Below are 12,400 nucleotides of genomic sequence, written 5' to 3'. Positions count from 1 at the left end.
TTTTTTATTAAATAAATATATCAATTATATTTTATACAGTAAAAGGTCTTTAAAATTTTGTGCTTTAAAATAAAGTAGTTTGGCACTGATACCTAGAAGATAATATCAGATGATATTGGGTCCACACAATGATGTGATATTACGTATAAAGACATATGTTTACATACTTATGTTTAAATATTTAAATAAATATAAGGATATTTAGGGATTTTTTAAACGTTAGGGATATTTATCACATTATGCAAGCAACTACAAATAAAAAGGTAGCTTAGCAACAAATCGAAAAGCACTTTGTAATCTTAATATAACAAAAGAATTTCCAATTTCCAAATAAATTCTATCCAATTTCCTTAAAGTTAAAGAAATGATTAATCATAACACCAATGGATGAATGCCGTTGATCTCTTCAAAAAGAAAAAGAAAAATAACGAAAGAACCATGAAAAATGTCCTTAAAAGAATAATCTTTAAGCCTAATAACTAATTGAATATGAAATGATTCAGATCATTTCTCCTTGTATCCCAGTAGCAGCATTCTCTCCATGTATAATTAAATCCATTTGCGATTGCGACAAATCACTGCACAATAACTTTTCTATACGTATGAACCTATCGTTTGCATCGGGAGTTACTGACGCGGATGTGTCTTGTAAACGTAAAGATGAGCTATGTTTGGCACGTTCTACAAACAAACGAACGGGAGTATTGCAAAAAAAAACAATTTATTTCAGAAATTTTAGTTTATGTTTCTTTACCAAATCTGGCTCTTCTCGTCTCCTGTTCAATAATAATTTCATTTGTTATGTAAACTTCACGTCTTATTTGATCTCTTAGTTCAACACTCATATCTGGTATACACCAACGTACTAATATCATCACTAAGGCCACGAAATTCTATAAGAAAGAGAGCATTTCAAAAACACTTTAAATAAATTTTTTAACCACAATATAAAGGAACCATAAGAATAATGTATTTTTCGCTTCGAAGCGAATCTGAAACACACACCTATCACCTTAAAATGTAATATGTAAAATTTTCTTTTCTATGAACTGAGGACGGTAGCAAAAGGAATCGAAACTAAAACAGCAGTCGAAACTATTAGCCGATTTTGGATTTTCCCCACTTAAACTTTGGCGTGTTGTCGTCCATTTTCAAACTTATGCTTACCATTTTCCCCATTCTCTTTCGACGCTAATATTGTCAATAAATCGAAGCAAATGGTCCAGAGGAAACGACCCAGTCGACTCAATGCCTCGAAATCAGATGAAAATCAAGTATCTATCTACGCCTGCATTTTTTACGGTTACAAGCATGACGACTGCTTTAATATACCGCATTCCGCGGAGAGATAAGTAAGAAATAAATTTAATTCAATGTTAACATTGTCCGGTTGTTCCGCAATGAAAATGTAGGTTAATCAGTGCTTACTGAAACCCGTAAAATGCTTGCATTTAATACGTTATATACAAAAGTTAATTGGAAAATCATAAAATAGTAGAACAATTAAAATAAATAAAATAAATATTATATAATAAAACAAATGATAAAGGCCCGGTCAAACCAAGCGCTAGTTAATGCTTAAAATTTTTCTTGCGAACATTTATTTTAACAAATTAAAAACTCTTCAATCCTTCTGCTGAGAAAAAGATTAGAAGAATTTTTCTTGCCAATTTTGGAACTTGATTCTCAGAAATGGTTTAGTAAGTCGCGTACGTAGTTCCGAATTATCCCTGTCCTCGCTTGTGAAAAGCTCTATTAATGAACCGACGAACATAAGGATCTCTTGATTAATCTGACTTGAAATCTCACGTTGACCTAAAATAAATGGATTTCACGACGTCTACGTCTTATGGCAACCTTAAGCTCCGTTTTCGCCACCTTTTATTGTACCGATCGATTCAGAATCACTTTTTGCATCGATCTAACCTTGTCTGTACACGTCCGTCCTTCTGATATCCGCCCAGGCATTTTTGTGTTCAGAATCACTTTCGAGACAAGTTTTCTTGTTTGTCTATTTGTCCGTCCGTACGTCTTCTATTCTTGTGTTCTTGTTGTTATTATCGTCATCAACTGGAAAACAAAGGGGAAAGAGAATGAGTTAGAAGATAGTTTAAATAATATACGGGATCAAATGTGTTTTCTTATAGTTGCTCGCAAAAAAAAAAAAAAAAAAAAAAAAAAAAAAAAAAAAACAGACAAAGGAGAATCGCAACATCCAATGCGTCACTGGCGCTTTACGGCACACAAATCCTTAGCTACCGCTATTGCATTCGTTCTATGAGGTTTGCTTGTCTACATTTTCGCCTTTTCATCTCTTTCTGTTGTAAGCGTAAAACATACTCAAACTTAATCTTTCGAGGTATTAAGGTCAGTCGCCTAAATTATTAGTTGCAGCACATTAAATACCCGACTAATAAGAAGCGAAGGCCTAAAACCAAATGAAACGAATTCTAAAGAAAGTGAAGAAACATTGTGCAAAAAAAAAAGAGAAGACAAATGCTCGCACATCCATGCATAGATACAATACAAAGACAAAGGTTTTTATGTTAAAGATCAATGGACTCGCGTACAAACATACTTTAAAAGGTCTACCAGAGGCAATCAACCAAACAAACTAATGATTCCCAAATGCATGTCAGGCTGCATTTAGAGCAAATTAAGAAAATCGAGAAAATAGAAGAAAAGTTTTTATAAAATGTCATACGTATATACGCGGCGCCTATCTATATGAGATGCAGATACTTGTTGGAAATGCATAACAAACACAATTTAGTAGCTAACGCAACCCAGTACGGGAAACAACGCTTTAGATAGTCATAAAACAGAGCTAAAACCAAACAATAAAAACTAAAAATTTTTAGTTTTTGGAAAAAAAAAAAAAAAAAAAAAAAAAAACACTTGAAAAATATGAAACGATTTACTTGCTTTAATTTACGTTCCATTAGCTATACAGCGGCTGCTGTGGATATCATATTATCCTGCTTGATATGGTGCCTGTGTAGTTTATATTTATATCACGATTATTACCGCATGACCAGTTGGTCGTCAGGGCGAGACAATGTAATCATTAATAAATCGTTTAACAATTTTTTAAGCACAGTCGGTAAGTCGGACTCGTGATTGGGATTAGAGGATCTAAGATATTTAAGATGAATTACGAAAGCAAAAAATCTTGATTTGAATTTCAGTGAATTATGTGTTGTTGCATAATTTCCCGGATGCATTTTACGTGGTCATGTCCATTATCCTATGGATAAAATCCTTAACTAATTTCGTCTTAGCAGCAGTGCTCATTGATGGTATAAAAAGGGTAAATGCGGATATCCTAGAAAATGCTTCCCAAGACATTCTCTAATGAAATTGATTTTTAAACTTTAAACTTTACACAGAAACGTACCATTTGTATAGCACCTTGGCTCATAAATACCATAATATCGATAATCGTTGAGGTGACGGTTTATATATTTATGGAATTGAAATTCAATGAAAGCGATGCTACTCTTGACAAACGCATAGTCCGAAGCATCATGTTTGGCATCTTCATAAGTAAGTTTTTGCATTATTTTCCGTAATTATGTTTGTTTCATTAAAAAAAAACACCCCTTTTCTTCCTGGTCTTCTTCCCTAGTGTTCAATTTAATGTTCACATTTGCAATTTTTTGTTTATGCAAAATATTAAAAATTCAACAAGAGGAAGCGCGCGAATTGCAAGAAAGTATTGTAGAGACTACAGGAATATTTCAGCATGTAAAGGTTTGAATGCATTTATATATAGACTTAAAGAAAAACCTAAACAAAATCTTGTCATACAGTAGTCTTACCTCAAACACTACCACAAATCCTAAACGACAGGCTAATATAATATAAAACATGCTGCTTAACTCATATTTATTCTCTGAATTCGGAGGTTCACGAAAATCTGTATATCTGTAATTATAAAAGAAAAGTATAAATATATATATATATATATATATATATATACATATATATATAAAATCATAAAAGTTGAATAAATAGAAAAAAAAAATTTTAAAAATTTATTCGTTTCCTTTACCTGCACACGGTTAAATTTGAATCATCACCAGCCAAACTATTTAATGCGGCCGAATCGCTTATCTTAAATTCCGATAGGGTAAACTCTAAATAACCTTTCAAGGAACCATCTGGGGAGACAAGACCACGATAAACCCAACGGGGAATCATGTCGGAGGTGAAAGCTATTATAAAACCCTAAGGAAGACAAAAGTGTAAATACAAAGACTTTTATAATCAATGATTGGCAAAATTGCTTAGCGTGGAGGTGATTTCATCCTAATTTCCATTTTAAAAACTTAAGAAAAAAGCAAATTGCTTTTAGTAGGAATTAGTCTTTGAGAAAAACTTCAATTGCATAACATTAATACATGATCGAAGAAGCTGCCTGACCCGAAACGTTTTCAATAGCAATGTCCTTGGGGCAAAATGCGTCGATGAGCCAAACTTGATCAAAATGTCTGAAAAATTTCGGACTTTCGGTTCAACACAAGAGAACGTAGAGAGATGTCAGACGGACAGACGGACAGACAGTCCGGCAAGCTCGTCATACACATATACATAGCGCAAACTTAATATGCCCTTATACCACAAGCGTTTAAAAGCGAACACGATGGAACCCGATTAATTTTCTTACATTAGTGATAACACTTAGTTTGCCAATGCAATCCAATATTCGATACCAAACACCAATATCACGAACTCGTTGCGATACTGGCCGGCGATGATGAGTCAATAATTTTTTGGCATCTAAACGCATCTCCAATATGTTATTTAATAAGGCAAAGAACGGAGCCAAAGGGAAAGCGGCTACGAATATTGTAACAAACCCGTATTGTAAAACTAAAAATGAAGAAAATCTCTAATATAATGAACGAATAAAGACTATATTCCTTGCTTCCATGCTTCTTACCCATTTCAAGGTATTCGGGAAATAAGCTCCTAGCACCCCAATCGAGCAATTTCAAATCCCTGAGCCAACGTTCTTGATTCTCTTTAGGGCCATCGTGATGTTTGCTGGAAAAAACACGCGTTAGGCCCACCTTGACCCACATAATGCGACGCCAGAAGAAAGGCATTATCACTTCCAAAATTGTATTAAACGCCTGTTTACCTATCATAATAATGCCCAGTTGGATGCATAATTCAGTCAAGCAACCTCCAGAAGAGCACTAAAATGAAAAAAAAAAACGAAAAGTGATTTCGTACCATAGATATTTTTATATTTTATTAAAAGTTTTCACCTCTTCCTGGCGATAGTCAAAGAACTTTTTGTATTCACCTGGATGCCCCACAAATTTCCCCTTAAAAAATGCTATATAAAATATTGAGGCGTAATAGTTAACGAATTGCAATAAATAAATTTTCAAAGTCAATGAGTCATCAAATTGGGTTTGTGTGCGCCACATTTCCAATTCCGTTAAATACTCCGCCAAAGAGTTGTAGACCTTTAGATGCAAAGCAAAAAAATGTTATCGGACAGTAGAAACTAGAAAAAAAAAGAAGGAAAACTTACATAGTTAAGTACATAGAGGAGACATAAGTTGACAAAGGCTGCGGAAGCGGTGGCAACCATTATGGCGCTGGAGGTAGTTAAAGGCGAAGAGCGCAACTTTAAAGTGGCCAACATGGACATACGATAAATCACCACAGCTACCAAAGCGACAAAGGCTAAAGCAATTAGCAGAAGAACCATCGAAACACTAAAGACAGCTGCTGGCAATCTCATACGCCAAAATGGTACTCTGGGCTCTTTCATGTTCGTTACATAATCGGTTCGGGTAGCCGGCAAATGTTGCAATTTTGCCAAATACTGAGGTCGGGGATGTTCCTCGTGCACATCAAATCCCGTTAAATCCCAACGATGTGTTATTTCGGCGGAATACCGTTTCCAAAGTTCTAGGAACAATGCTGCCCAAAAGGACATAAATACTGCAAAAAACACCGTGCTGGGATTATCAATGAGGTAAGTGATTTTCGCGTAGAAACAGGTCTCTTTAAGTTCCCAAAAATTGCACCAATCGCATAAAGGACACATAGTGATATTAGCTTTGACACTACTAACGCAGAGATCTTTGCTGTGCAAACACAATGTTAACCGTATAGCTAATTAAAGAGTCTCACTCCCAAAAAAGGAAATCAACTTACACAGGTACATAGTCTTTCAAGGTAATCCAGGAGTATAAGGAACATATAAGACCAATCACAGCGGCCAACAGCAGCATATATGTATAGAAACCCAACCAAGCGAAATATAGACCAATTTTAACACCAAAATATTCCTTCACATAATCCAAAGGTTGATAGCGGTACCATTTTCGCACGGAAGCCCAATGATCATACAAGGTATTGCGCATTGTATACTTTTCAGTGATTTCGCCCTAGAAGGGGAAAAAATATTATTATTGACTGTAAAGAGGGAAAAAATTAAATGAAGCTAACGTCGTGCAAGGGATAGGCTGCACAATATACATTATCAGCTACCAAACGTTCTATACCAAAAGCCATCTCATCTTGAGTTTTTGGTGTAAACCGTTGACGATCGAGTATGAATTGCACGATACGTGAACGAACAGCCGGCGTAAAGAAATTACTGTGACGTATATCAAATCTGAGGAAAGACAAAGTAATTTTTTTACAATTATGGATATCTTTTCTTCTTCTTCTTCTTCTTCTAAAAACTCAGAGAATCAAAGACAGATGATTCACCGTGAGAAGTGACAAATGTTCATGGCGAACGCAAAGTTCTTCGCCCGAATCTTAACTATTAACAAAAAAAGGTTAGTTTTGCTTATCGTTTTTTTTTTTATATCATTTCTTTATCACTTTTATTCACATCTCCGTCTTATCATTTTCTGCTTATGATACGCCCGCCTGTTTTTTTTTAATTTTTCAATACGACTTGATTTCAACGAAAAAGATTTTTAAAAACACTTTTAAAAAAATTTTAGACATTTTTTCAGATCTTCTTTCAGAAATCTTTTTCATTTTTCTTTTAAGTTTATAACGATTTTATGTAGAAAAAATTGCAAAAAAAAATTTTCTTTCAAACTTGAATTTTTTTAAATGTTTCCAAAATTCGACCAATGTAGGTAAACGCACATAAATACTTAAAAAAAAGTTCCATAAATTTTGGATCGCTCTACCAAGAAAATACCTTCCTCCTAAATGTAAAAGTTTCCCACTTTTTATGACCTGCATTAGCGTGGGTAAGATGTTGGTGCGGATTTAAGGTACACATCTGTTTTAAGTTTTTAAACATCACATCTGAATTCTTGCAGAAGACTGAATGAAAAAGAGTTTTCAAAAATACCGTCTTATCTTCTAAATATTCATATGTCATCATACACTACATCACTCGTAGTTTAATGGTGCATTTACAATCCGCAGAAGGACTTCGGACGGACCCACCTTTTATTATACCGATCGAAACTTGTCTGTCTGTCTGTCCGTCCATTTTGTTTTCTTGTGTGCCTTTCGCAATTTTTCTGATATTTCGATGAAATTTAGTACGCTGCTGGCCTGAGCTTTGGCCCAAGGACGGACTATTATAAATGGTTCGGATCAAGTCCCACATAAAAGCTTCTTTTAAAATGTTGCGACAAGAATAACGGTAGTGTGTGGTGTGTGTGAATTGATGGAGGATATTTGTTGATGGGCCGCGGCCCACTATAGTTAAATTTCTTTTTTTTCTTGGAAGTTTTTACTTACGGATTTTAAACATAATTATTACACAGTCACAACAAAGCATTCCGTTTACAGTTACATTTTTAATAATAAAAAACAAACTATGTTTTGTACACTTTGGAATTCAAAAGTATTAGATTACGTACTAGACTCCTAGGAAATGATTGCTTTTCCTAAGAAAAAGTACACTTTTGTTCGCATATCTATGTGCCAATCCGTGATTAGGCATAAATGTAACAATATTTGAGTGTTTAAAATTTACTTACAAATATTCCTTATCACGACTATAGATGGCAGTAAAACGTTGTGTAAGTCGAGGAAAATAACGCTCATCCACATAAATGTGTTTCATGAAAAACGTCACAACACCTTTAAGACTCGAAAAGACACTTTTAGTAGAACGATTGACCACAGACATACCAGGTATCTAAAGTAAGAAGCGAAAAAACAGAGACATTTATATGAAACATGTACACAAGCACACAAAACTATTTAACATAATGCAAGTAAAACATAACCGAAAGCAGCAGATTTATTCACATCAAGCCATTCAGGGAACATCATTACAAACTAAATTAAATGAACTGCATTCCAGCAACAAATGAATTTTATGAAATAAATAAATTTTTAATAAATAAATGAAATTTTAAAATGAAAATGAAAAGAAAAAGAGAAATTAGAAATAATTTCGAAAATTATTGCAGCAAATTGAAATGAATTTTTTTTTTTTAAATTGTACTTTTAGAAGACTGATAGTTAATTATTATATTAATATTAACGCAATTTACAATCAAAAAAAAAAAAAAAAAAAAAAAAGCTGAAATTTTATAGGAAAACTTGAATAACACTTAAGAGACATCGAGTTTTATGAAACATTTCACAGCACCTTTCGTGAAATGTATTGGGCTGCATTATGCAGACGATTGCTTTTTGCAAAAATATTCACGTTGCAAATTAACTAAAAAAAAAAAACAAATAATTTGTAAAAAAAAAAAGTTTTTTTTAAACAATTAATGAATTCATTCGAGGGAAGAAACCTGAGGAAGAATAGCTACAATTCTCAGCCATAGCCACAAAAATCTAATCTTACCTCCTTCATGGGCATACGTAATTTCAAAATTTCGGCATATCGTCTTAAAACCTCTAAAGGTGCATGGATCTGAAAGAAAAGACATAGATACCAATTGAGAAGAAAGTCTTCGAAAAATTCTTTTTCTTATTTATTTTTTTTTTTTTCGCTTTACCTTAACAAAATAAATTTGTTCTTTCTCTTTAAACGTCCTTTCAATCTCCAATCCCTCCAGTTCCAAATTTCCTTCGTACACTCGACGCTTTTCAGCATTTGCTTCTTCTATGTGCAGTTGGGTGTTCAATCGAAAAACCAAAACGAAATCAATAGAACGCAAGCCATCCTCGAAGAACAGGGAGAGATTCTTCTCATGCCTCGCATAGTAGTCATTGATTGCCCTCAAGCCATTCTCAAGCGCTTCTGATGTTTCTCCAAACGGCGCTAAATTTGTTTCAGTCATAGATAACAGCGATTTGGAAGGAGTCACTGAATTGCATTTAATATTATTTGGCTTCTTGTGGGATTTTTGGCAATGATGAGGCTTATGGTAATTATGACGATGCTGATAATGACGAGACTTTGGTAAAATGTACTGATTATTGTTAATCGCTGAGTTTGAGGAAAAGTCTTGCAATAATACGGTAGAAGTTGTGCTGTCTTTTATTAAACTATAAGTAGAAAACATATATATATATATATATATATAGTTGAGAAAATAATTTATTATTTTTGGTATTAAACAACAAGTTAATGAGGTTCGAGCATTCGCTAATGTGCTAGTGACACGACACGCAAATCTACTCATCCTAGATGTTATGCTTCCCTCTCTGCTTTTGGTATCAAATCCAATCAACCCTCAGTTGAATATGTCACTAAAACATTCGCATATCATGTACAAAGACAGCAAACTGTTTTCCGCCCGTTAAACATAAGCAATTTTTTATTAAATTTCATTATGCGCACAAATAATTTTATTAAAGTGAGACATTGTATGCTCGCATTAGCTTCAAAATCTGAAGGTTGACTGAAGCAAAATAATCCATCAATAACGAGACATTTGCATTAATATCCTATAAGTCGAGCTGGACGTCTTTCTTCTTCGGTTAGAGATATGGCACAGAGAAGGCGCCATTATTCAACACGCTTTCTATAATGATGTAACAGTTTGCGAAACGACGGCGATTGGGTACATTCGGGGTGGCTGACCGTGCACGTTAAACATAAAACTTTGTTTCTGCTCACACCCATCACTAAAGGACGAAGGGTATATTTATTTTGTCAAAACGTTTGCAACGGCCAGAAGCGAGCATCAAAGTGTATACATTTTTGGTCACAATCAAATTCTAAATCAATTTAAGCATGTCCGTCTGTCCATCTGCGTAAGGTCTGTTGCAAACATTCTCCTGCCTGCAAAAACGGAACTATCAACTTCAACTTTGGCAGAAGCATTGGGAGTTCTTGCGCGCATGTTGGTCGAAGAACATGCCCCACAGCGCTTTGTAAACTGAGGACACCTATGTTTTTCAAAAGGCAAAAGGAATTGCTTTTTTGTTCGTTACTCATAAACTATAGCAGATAAATGTATAAAAATTTGAACGCATATTCTAGGGAAGATGCTGCAGCACCTGTATGATAAGGAAAAAAATTGGCCACACTTACCAAATGGCATAGTATATCAAAATTTAACTTTTTTTCATTACCCTCATAACACGTACAAATAAGCTTCAAAAACCCCATAAATTATAGAAATTCTTGACCCGTTTCAAATTTGGAATGCACCTAAACATATCTGTCTGTCCATCTGTGTGTATGCGCAGCTGTGTAGTATTTGTGATAAACATTCTCCGGTTCGCGAAAATGAAGACATCGCTTATAAATTTGCAGGGATATGCCTACAACGCCCATTCCGCATTATAGAGCATGAAAATTTACTTCTTCCCCTTTTTTTGTCCTATTTGATGATGGTGGTGGATGTAAAAAGATTCCGTCACGGCCTTATCTGTTCGGTCTTATCTGTTTCTTTTTGTTTTGTTTGGTGATGAAAGTATATAAAAACAAGGGGAAAATGAAAATGCGGACTTACATCGAATGATTTTTGCTTTGCTTTCCAATACATATTCAAATTGACAAAAACCGATTCTATCAAAAACGAACTTTTAAAAAAACTAAACTGTAAGCTTAAAGATTCTATAACGGTATCTGTAAAACTAGAGTGCCGTTACATTGTACATAAATTTGTCACCATATTTTACTGCCCGCATCTAATATCGCATATCACATACATATCACATTTAACATACAAACGTCGTAATGTGCGCTCGAAGAGTCATCCTCCAAACAAAATCGAAGCACTATTATTAAGAGAAAGTTTATAACATTCAGACTTTGTGGCTTGTGCGTGAGGGCGCCTATAAAATAATTTTTCTGACTTTTTTTCACCAAGAGGCAATCATTTACAATCAGGTTTGCTCCCATCGATCCTTTAAAATCGCTGTCTCAATAAGTCGTTCAGCGCATGCGAAATAATTTCTCTAACTTTTTCTTAAAAAATAATCGTTTGGAACTAGTTTTGATCTTAATACAGTTTCAAGCGTTTATGAAATAACTTCTTTGATTTCCTTTAAGAGATACTACCCTTTACACTATTAAATCGCTTTCTCAATAGAGTGCCAAACGCTTGCGAGATAATTTCGCTGATCTTATTTTAAAAGGCAATGATCTGCAACCATCTTAATAGCTTAATAGTTTATTAGCACGTCAAGGGCCTATGAAATAGTTCTGTGACTTTTTTTTAAAAGATAATGATTTGAAATCAGGTTTCCCCGCCTCAATCTTTTCCAATCGCGTTCTCAATTCAGCAGCAAACGCCTATAAAATAATTTCTCCAACTTTTCTCGAAAGATAGTGCATTAGAACGAGTTTTGCTATCCTTGCTACTTGGAATGATTTCAAATCGCAATCATCTCTTTAGAGAGGCAGGCCGACAATACTACTTCAAGTTCAACTAAGTTATGCCTTAAATGCGACCGTTTTCTTAAACAAAATCTAATGAATATCCAATATGTGTGATATGTACGTTTAGCACCCTGCGCTTTTACGTTAAAAATTCGCCGACTTAAGAGAATTACATACTAAGTCTAATCTTCTCCATTGCTAGTGTCTTTACCCTTTTAGCAACACTGCGGCACAGTTTAAAAAAAAAAAAACTAAAAAATAAATTTCTCATGTCTCGGTATTTACATCAAAATGAAAAGATGTAAATGAAAATTATTTGACTTTATAAGATACAATCAAATTTGTGAATGCATGTACGCACTTGTAGTTCCTCAGTCAAGCAATTTCTGCTCCGTTGAAATATAAAAGATTTTAATAAAAAAACAAAAAAACGATTTCAACGCAAGGTGTGCGCAGGCACAGCACTTTATAATTTAGAGAACAGTTCAGAAAAACTGACTCGAAGAAAATCCGAAAAGGACAGATATGAAGTGAAAAATTTGGAAAAAATTCAAACACTACGTTAACAATGATTACACCCTACTTGCAACATAAGCACAGATGTGTTTCGCGTTCATAGCCTCTTTGTGCAACTCGGGGAAGGGGAGCTTGGCAAAA

General features: G+C 34.3%; 2 protein-coding genes across 3 annotated transcripts in view; one reads left to right on the top strand and one right to left on the bottom strand.

Moving 5' to 3' along the window:
• LOC119639220 (anoctamin-1) overlaps positions 1-12,400 on the bottom strand; it is a 16,880-nt gene continuing 4,480 nt past the window's right edge. The window contains exons 2-15 of one of the 2 annotated variants that reach the window (XM_038036500.1): positions 8,964-9,456; positions 8,810-8,878; positions 8,606-8,677; positions 7,986-8,146; positions 6,475-6,643; positions 6,181-6,413; positions 5,549-6,110; positions 5,277-5,480; positions 4,946-5,204; positions 4,670-4,875; positions 4,055-4,230; positions 3,822-3,927; positions 755-893; positions 1-681 (exon numbers count right to left, since the gene is read on the bottom strand). In XM_038036500.1, the coding sequence (XP_037892428.1) occupies positions 500-681; positions 755-893; positions 3,822-3,927; positions 4,055-4,230; positions 4,670-4,875; positions 4,946-5,204; positions 5,277-5,480; positions 5,549-6,110; positions 6,181-6,413; positions 6,475-6,643; positions 7,986-8,146; positions 8,606-8,677; positions 8,810-8,878; positions 8,964-9,456 (3,031 nt within the window). In that variant the 3' untranslated portion in view covers positions 1-499. The remainder of the gene's footprint in view (positions 682-754; positions 894-3,821; positions 3,928-4,054; positions 4,231-4,669; positions 4,876-4,945; positions 5,205-5,276; positions 5,481-5,548; positions 6,111-6,180; positions 6,414-6,474; positions 6,644-7,985; positions 8,147-8,605; positions 8,678-8,809; positions 8,879-8,963; positions 9,457-12,400) is intronic. The other variant, XM_038036501.1, reaches the window with a different exon arrangement.
• Positions 2,908-3,811, top strand: LOC119639221. The gene is made up of 4 exons (XM_038036503.1): positions 2,908-3,103; positions 3,189-3,310; positions 3,390-3,546; positions 3,629-3,811. The coding sequence occupies exons 1-4, from the start codon at positions 2,908-2,910 to the stop codon at positions 3,757-3,759; spliced, it is 606 nt and encodes a 201-aa protein (XP_037892431.1). The 3' UTR covers positions 3,760-3,811.

Source organism: Glossina fuscipes, unplaced genomic scaffold (assembly GCF_014805625.2).
Source record: "Glossina fuscipes isolate IAEA_lab_2018 unplaced genomic scaffold, Yale_Gfus_2 112, whole genome shotgun sequence".
NCBI lineage: Eukaryota > Metazoa > Arthropoda > Insecta > Diptera > Glossinidae > Glossina > Glossina fuscipes.
This window is presented reverse-complemented; position numbering and strand designations above follow the sequence as displayed.